Source organism: Limulus polyphemus, unplaced genomic scaffold (assembly GCF_000517525.1).
Source record: "Limulus polyphemus unplaced genomic scaffold, Limulus_polyphemus-2.1.2 Scaffold1470, whole genome shotgun sequence".
NCBI classification, from domain to species: domain Eukaryota; kingdom Metazoa; phylum Arthropoda; class Merostomata; order Xiphosura; family Limulidae; genus Limulus; species Limulus polyphemus.
The window spans coordinates 61,860-70,929 of record NW_013667080.1 but is presented as its reverse complement, the minus strand read 5'-3'; the positions used below and the strand labels follow the sequence as shown (position 1 = coordinate 70,929).

Here is a 9,070-nt window from a genome sequence, read left to right as displayed (position 1 = left end):
CTGTATTTTACAAAATACTAGTCCACTAAAATACAGCTAAGACAAGATACTTTGTACAGACCAAAGATCACCTTTATGTTATTTGATACGGTAATATGAGTGCACGTGATCTGTGTCATTGTTACTTCTGTATTGTTAGCCAAGCATGGGTAAAAGGTCAATATAATGAAAATAATAAATATATACAAATGTATAATGTTATGAGATTTAAGCTATTTAGACTAAACATTTGTGTTTTCATGTTATAATCTGTAGTCATTCTATAATTAAAGTCAAATTGATAGACCCCATAGAGTTGGGGTAGAGAAAATAACAGAAAAATGTAAAGTTTTACTGTAAACAAACATTTGAAATTTACTTAGGTGGTTTTAGAGATTACACAAATAATATTTGAGATTTTTGGAACAAACAATAGTTTTTTAGTTATAACATGAAAATCACTTTACACATAACTGGTAATTGGACAGACTCTATTTTCACAATCAAATCTATAATAAAAATACTTCATTCAAAAATTGGATTTTTTGTGTATGAAAGACTTGTAATCTTTACTAAAAGCCTACCAAATTTTGTAAAGATACACTTACTGCATTAAAAATTACAGTATAAATACTTAACTCGTATATTATGCCGAGCCCGTCGCGAAAGGGTTAATGGAAAGCATTACTAGGCATATTTAAGAGATATGCATAATGAGTTTGCAAAGAAACTGCAATGCTTATATAAGTAAAGTAGCAACACAAATAATTTGGGTTAGCGGTATATTAACAATGGTGCCAGGTCCACACACACAGAGACCATTTTGATGTTAATTTAGATATTTAGTGTACACATTACATTTTTATTGACAGTGTGTAAATATGTAATTTTACTTTTTGGTTGCAATCTGTGTACTTATCTGTTTTGAGTAAGTGTTCTTTTTTCTTTGCCTGTTTATTTTGATATTAATATTTTCCTTTGTTCTGCTAGCTGAAGTGTTTAAGTTTTGAAATTCTTGGACTGCAAAAGAAGAGAAATAATATCATTTCAAGACTTTTAAAGGGGCTTCTGTTATCCTGATAAGTCTGGCATCAGGCTCAGTTTACCCCAGTTGTTAAATTTTCCTTATTTAAAAAATTTGTAGATGAGCTATTTGTGTCTTCTCTGAATAAAGGATAAAATAAATAAAATGCATGGAAATAAGAGGCCCACGAAAAAGTTAGTCTGACCCTCATTTAAGTAATAAACTGCCAAGTCATAAAACTAACATTTCATTATATAGAGCATAATTTAATTTTTTTTAAATGCTGAATCATTTTTCAGTTGCAGTGCTATTAGTAACATTTTAATTCTAACAAAATAAAAATATGTTTTGATGATTATTCTGACCTACAAAAATTAACTGGTGTATATTTACTATAGTGAAACCTCGATTTTTATGTGCCCCTATTTAATGCGAATTCAGATATAATGTGATGGGTCATTAACTCTTTCGATACAGGCTCGGTCTGTGGGACCGGCCTCATCCATAACCTTGTTATAGTTTACATACTAATAACTTTTAATATTTTAAGTGTATCTTTACAAAATTTTGTAGACTTGTAGTGAACATTAGAAGCCTTTTGCACAGAAAAAAAACCGATTTTTTGATTAAGTATTTTTACTTAAATTGTTCCTTGAAAATATCGAGATCGTCTGTAATGTAACTATAGCACCGATGGAGGCAAGTGTACCAGTTCTTGAGCCACAAGAAGAGGATAATGAACAGCCTCCATCACCACCACCAAAAGTGTCTGAAGCGATTGTACACCTAGAAGCTAGCTTCTATTGGCTGGAGACTCGAGGTGGACCACATAAAATTCTAGATTTCGCTCAAAGCTAGAGACATGCTACGTTCAAGCAAGGAACACTCGATCATTTTTTTAAGAAATAAACTGCAAATGATGATTGCTAATATTCTTGAATGTTTTTATTTGTTGTTTTGTTTATTAAAAAGCCTACTAAAAATAATTTGTTTTAATTTATACTGTAACAACAACGATTCATTTGCAAAATTCTTTAATTCAGAGGTAATTTACTTACCAGAAAGGGAACATGTAAAAAAACTAGTCAAAGAGGGCAAAAATAGAGGTGTTTTAGGATGTTAGGTCAACACTGGGTCAGTTTGAACAGTGAGTTTCTTGAACCCTGATTTAGCGTGACCTGCTTGTTTCGCGTTGACATTTTATGGACCTCAACGATCGAGTTATAATGGGGCTACACTGTACGTGCATTTAAAAACTTTCATAAGTAGTACTTGAATATAAATTTGTGCTTCTCTCAGAAATGGAATGCACTTTAAGACAATTTTTGTTTTTTGTCTGTTTTAGAATGATGCTTAAGATTAAGGTTCTGAAACTGGATGTCGGAATAACATGAATGCTAAAGGCATTGGAAGACTGACTATCATTGTGACTGTTACATCACTTGAATGTACTTAGCTCTATTATATTTTGAGATCCTTTGTCAATTATTTAACTTGTGGTAGGACATAGATAAATATGTACAGATATTGTATAAAATACTTTCTTTGGAAATGTATTATGGAAATGGTACACTGTATTAGCAAAATATAGGCTCATTTGGTATTACTTTCAGGTTAAGTTGCACACTATTTATCTGTATCAAAAATGTGGCTACATTTAAGAATAACTTTTATTTTGTGTTTGTGTAGGTTCATAAGGAGACTATAGACAAAGTCCCAAATGCTTTACCAAATAGAAACAATGTGGATATAGAAATATATGGGATGGAAGGAATCCCTGAAGAAGATATCAGAGAGCATGAAAGACAAAGACAATCTGGATTAAGTGAGTATGCTTATTTTAATTTTAAAAAAACTTGAAGAATAAAAAAAAGTGTTATGAAATATATTTAAAATACATTTATTCAACTTTAATATAGTGATGGTGAGATATTTGGAATAATTATATATATGTAATAAAAGCCTCTCTGTTTGGAACACTTCCTTTGTCAGTAATGTTCAAATTGGCTCGGTGGTTTTTCTCGAGCAGAAGTCTCAAGTTCAAATACTAATTGATTGTGGAATTTTTGTAACTTTTTTAATTATTAACTCATCATATTTAAAGAAAGATATTACAATATTAGGAAAAACACAATAACATAGTATGGATTATTTGTAAACATTTGATTACAAATGCTGGATGTCATTGTGACTGTAGTGCTCAACTATCATGTGGAAGTCTCAAGTTCAAATACCAGTGTTAATTTCCTTTTATTATTATGTTTATTTTTTATATATTCCTTATCATACTTACAACAAGCTCTTCAAATATTCAGAAAAATATGGATACAATTATAGATTAAATAAGGGATAATATATTACATAAAAAACACAAGTAACAATATGTGTCAAAAACAACTTAAATATCTTTTCAATGTAATGGATGCCACTATAACACATTATTATTGATGTTTTTCACCTTTGGTAAGAGATTTTTAAAAATTTAGTCTAAAAGATTATAAGCATTTTTAAACTGACGCATCAAATATATAAATATATTTCATATGATGAATCGAAATACATGAAATAATGTATTGCAATCTACATAATGCAGGAAGTCAAGTGGAACTTGTTTAATTGCTGAATTTCATGCAAAGCCACTTTGGCTCTATGCACTAGCCATCCCTGATTTTGATATTATAAATGAAAAGTTTTACCTTCATGAATTTGGTCTTCACCATAAAATTCATTGCCTTTACCATCAAAATTGATAAATTGCAGAGTCAGGCATTTGGTGAAGTAAGAAGATTTCTTCAAGAAATAGTATTTTGCATAGTTCAATATATAAGGCTTTATTAAGAAGAGCATTTGAACATACCATAAAATATATGCAAGTCAAAACTATAATCAAGGACAACTTACAGGAGATGACTAAATATATATAAAAAATGTTGTTTTTGTGAAATACTAGAAAAAGGGTAGACATTCTCCATACATATATATTGTTACTACAATATAATTAATTTTTATAAAACATGTTCATTAAATAAACATCTACTGTCATATGAAGGGCATTCAGCTAGTTGTTCTATATTAAGCTCTAAATAAGATGTAAGCTATTTGAAAACATCATTTCAACTAATATCTATAAAGATTTTTGTTAGGAGTTGTGGATTAAGAAAAGCTTCATAATTCACAAACTTTTGTTTACTAGTAATGCATTCAGACGTAATATTTATCAAATGTGACTAGTTTTTGAAATCTAGATTGACAGAAAAATTACTTTTTTTTTAAATATTGTATTAGTACATAAAATTTCATGGTTTCTATGCCATACTGTTAAAAGCATCCAAGTCGTGAAGCATGATTTGCTTAAAAACATTTTGGCACTATTTAGGGCAAAACAGTATCTGACAGGGTTGTAAGACTCAAGTTTGGCCAACAGCCATCAACTAAATTGTATTGTTACCTGTAAATAAAAGAAAAAAATGCAAAGCCTGGCTTTTTTACTTATTATTGATACAAATGTTATATTTTATACACCTAAGTAATTTTCGCTTGTTTTATATTAAATACCTAATTTATCTTTTTAATTTTATTTTGGTAATTTATTTTTGGCTACTAAAATTATAATGTAACCAGATCAGAAACACAAATCTTACATTAATTGATAATGGCTTACCATTGATGTTGTTGTGTAATGTACTATAGTCACCATGCTTGCAAGTGCTAAGTTTTAGTACCTAACTTGTTATAGGAAAATATTTCTACAGCTTTCAAAAGGAAATAATATAACAAAAATCTACTGTCAGCAATAACAAAAATGTCATGAAAATCTATAAAAAAATTCTCAGGTCTCTGACTACTGAGGAAATATTTTTAATTTACTGTATTCAGTCTTCTAGTGTGGCTGTACCAGATAATCTCTTAAACTTTTCAACTCCACCTATTCCCAACCAATTTTGAACTGTCCAGGTGGCTGGGAAGGTTTCTGTACCTTGATTTACATTCCATATACACTTTCATAAACAATAAATGCAGGCATTTTGTTTCATCTGTATTTGATGGTTTAATAGTAATATGAACACAAATCAAAACTGCCAAATCATTGGTGAATACTTCAGTAAACAGAAAAATTGAAGCAAAAATCATGTGAAGCTGTGAGGACAGAGTAAATATTATCAAGTATAATTGACAAATTTTTTAAAAGGATAGAAAATATTACTTGTTACCATGTATATTATACTTCTAGAAGAGGTTAAGATATATAAAATAATTTTTTTTCAGTAGATATGGAGATTTTGTAACAGCACCATAGAGTAAGTTTTGCCACTCAGAATGGCATATATTGATGTCAAAATATGAAAATTATGCCATGTCATTCCTTGTTTTGACACTGTTTTACTTGTATTCTGTATGATCATTTTTAATTTCATCATTGTACGCTGAATAGTATAGGTACCTGTTTTTCCATGACTGGCTGTGATAAGGCAAATCAGTTATGTGTTTTTTCTGTGACTTAAGAAATCAGCTTCTACATTCTTATGTCAGGGCATTAGAAAGCCAATGTTTTAATTTGCACATGCATGAGTTGTTATAACAGTCTGCCTCAAAAATAATAGTTAACTAGAAAATTAAATTCCGGTAACTTGTGATTTTTGTAATAGTGAGGAGAACTTTATAAGCTGTGATTACAAAGTTTATGTTGATTTGTTGTTCTTTGTTATATTAAAAATATATAATTTTTTAAAATATAGTACTTGTTTCACTGGAATGTTATGTTCACTGTAGTAGTATTCAATATTGACCCAGAATGATTCATGAGACTGCAATTTTGATAATTCATTAACTGATTTAAATGTCCTTTACTTTTCATCTCATAAAAAATTAACAATGAAAAAAAAAACTATAAAAGTGGTGAAATGAACTACACTGAACTACAGTTTGGGTTTACAACATTTTTATTTCAAAACAAGTCTGCTTTCAGCACAGGCTCAGTCCCTGGCATCGACCTCGTAACCATTTTGTGCTTGTTATAGTTTTCATGATATAAATTTTAAATTAGAAGTGAATGTTAACGAATTTAGGCAGATTATCAGTAAACATTACAATGCTTTCATATGCAAAATATCACATTTTTTTCAAGTCTTAAGGTTTATAAAGCAATGTTTTTCTCATGTAGTTTTTTCTTTTTGCATGTTGCCTATCTATTATGTAAAGTAATATTCACTGTAAGGTTAAAAATACTTTTATGCATCAGAAAATTGTGAAATTTCAAATTCAAAATCTTTATAATATAGAGATAGTTATCAAAAGCTTTTTAAGAAAAAAAAATTTGTCTGTTGTTTTCAGTAAGTAATCTCTGTATGGGTTCAGTAGATTTGACCAATCTCGCAACCACCATAAAAAATTAGAAAATAAATATAAATTATGCCTCTTTCATTCTAGAATGAACACAAATTATAACATGAAAACATAAATGTTTTGACTAAATAACTTAAATCTCATACCATAATACACTTGTATATATTTATTATTTTTATTATATTGACCTTCAGGCATGCCTGACTAACAATCTAGAAGTTACAATGACGTGACTCACGTGCACTCATGTTACCATATCAAATAACATATAACTGACCTGTGGTCTGTGCAAAGTAACTTGTCTTGGTTGTGTTTTAGTAGACTAATATTTTGTAAAATACAGTCACATATTAATTATTATACATTATATATGTATATAGATTATTGATATTTTGAAATAAGTTCTTAAACTTATTTATCCTAAAACATAGAACAGTAAGTCAAGAAGTAAAGCAAACAATTATCTCTTCTAGCTCTGACCTTTGTACTTGGTTGCTGCTTGACATGTGGAGGATATGAAATAAAAATATTTTTAGGTTTTATATATACAATTGAATAACTAAAAGAATCATAAATTACTACATTAATGCCATAGAATTCCACTATAATTTATAAAGCTTAGTAACTAAGATATATTTTAGTCTAAAAAATATGAAATTTTGACTAAAGGTACACTCTACCTCATTGAAATGTTGGTTCAAAAGAAATAATGGTGCAAAGTCCATTAAAATGGCTGTGAAAGCCAGTAGGAGGACATTTTGAGCTTCTGATTGGTTAGTCATATCATATATAGAAGTGTATATAATGGAGCATTTCCAAAAATGGAAAGAATGGGTGGGGTGCCACTGTGTTTGCTCTATTACATGAGCAATATATTATCAAATTGAAAAGATAAGAGGCTCTTATTTTGTATTCTTGGTTGTCAATATCTGTAATTTGAGTTTCTAATTTGTTCAAAACTATAGACTTAGTATTTTGACATCACAGACATCTAATTTGAACCGTGCTGCATTGAAAATACCACGTGACACACAAAAATCGATGTTTATCTGTGTTTTTAATATTTGCTTTTAAATTAAGAAATTGGGTAATATATAGTACTAAAATTTGAATTATAATTACAGTTTGATGCCAAACTTATTGACATAAATTCATGATCTGTCTCAAAAGGGTTAACCCAATTTCTTCTGGTGAGTCTTATTGTGCAAGGGTGAAGAACATATACTTGTCATGACTTTTACAGAGTTACATTCATAATTTAACTGAACACATTTGTTATCAATGGATGTTGGTAAACTTGACATCAGAATATAGTTCATAATTTATAAGGAAATATTTAGATAAATTTTCAATCTTCACTTCCATTTGTCATGTGATACTTGTAATTGATGGACATTCTAAAATCCACATAAGGGAAGAAAGATAATTGAAAACAGAGAATTCCCAGCATTTATTATTAATATTGATAGACCAGAATTTGAAATCAAAACCTCTTACTTTTATGAGATGTCAATAAACTTGTTACTCCCTCAACAGAAGCTCTTCATGTTTATGAACGTACTTGGTTACTCATGCTTACTTGTCAGTGGAACATGTTTATAACCAGTAGAAAAGCCATTTTTGGAACTACATGATTATGACATCTTTATGTTAATTTGTTTTGGTAAAAGGCATCATTTTCAAGCATTTTTATTGAGAGAAGGTTGAAGTCAGTGCTCTAATAAGTAATGAAATTTTTTAAATATTTTTATAGGCCAGTTAGGAATCCAGATAAATTACATTAGCTTTGAGTATTCTGTTTTACTATTTCTATTTTTAAAATGCATGTTTGATAGATATATGTATTATTTTTTGGACCACCAACTCTATTAGAAAAATTTAGATTAATAAAGATGGCCTCCGAGAGCAAAGCCCTCCATCCTGAAGTATTAAATTCCTTATTTTTAATAAAAGTAACTAAAATGTAAAAATTAAAAACTTGTTCGGTTAGAATTTTTTTTTTAATGTTTGCTTTCAGTAATGCATGAAGAACATATATACTTAGAGATTGCATGATGTAGCCTGAAATTTTGCTTATCCATACTTCTGCTGGATCAGTTATTGCTATTTGTGATAGTTAAATGTGATTCCAAGTGCAATGAGACAATAAAAGGAGATGTAAACTGTTACAAACCTGAAGATGTTTAAGATAAATAATAGTTATTTTCTCTTGCAATATGCCATTATTCTAGAAAATAAAAGGTAATTTAGATATATTTCATATTTTTATGTAATGGTTACACAGCCAGTCAATTGGACTGAACCCTTATAGAGTTAAGATAGAGAAAATAACAGATAATAGAGAAAGTTTTACTGGAAAATTTTTTTATATTTGTTTAGGATGTTCTAGATATTATGTAAATCAAATCTGAAACTGTAAATTGAAAAAAAAAGTATTCTTAATATGAAAATAACCTTGCACACAGACTACTCAGACTGGCTAAAGTAAATTCAGAGAAAATCTTTAGTAGGAATACTCTCTTAAAATTCCTATTTTTTTTGTATACAAAGTACTTCTAATGTTTACTAAAAACTTGCCAAATTTCGTGAAGATAAACTAAATAAGTTTAGAATTATAGTAAACATTAATTCTCGAATAGGGGTTTGGTTCAAGTGGTCAACCCTGGGCATCTAGGGTTAAGGTTACTGATGATGATAAAACCTTGTCGAAACATTGTACTTTTG

At 29.1% G+C, this 9,070-nt stretch overlaps 1 protein-coding gene across 1 annotated transcript in view; it reads left to right on the top strand.

The window, feature by feature from the left end:
• Nucleotides 1-9,070, top strand: part of LOC106463722 (BUB3-interacting and GLEBS motif-containing protein ZNF207-like) — a 38,363-nt gene that overhangs the window by 4,115 nt on the left and 25,178 nt on the right. The window contains exon 3 of the mRNA XM_013923785.2: nucleotides 2,693-2,828. Within this exon, the coding sequence (XP_013779239.2) occupies nucleotides 2,693-2,828 (136 nt within the window). The remainder of the gene's footprint in view (nucleotides 1-2,692; nucleotides 2,829-9,070) is intronic.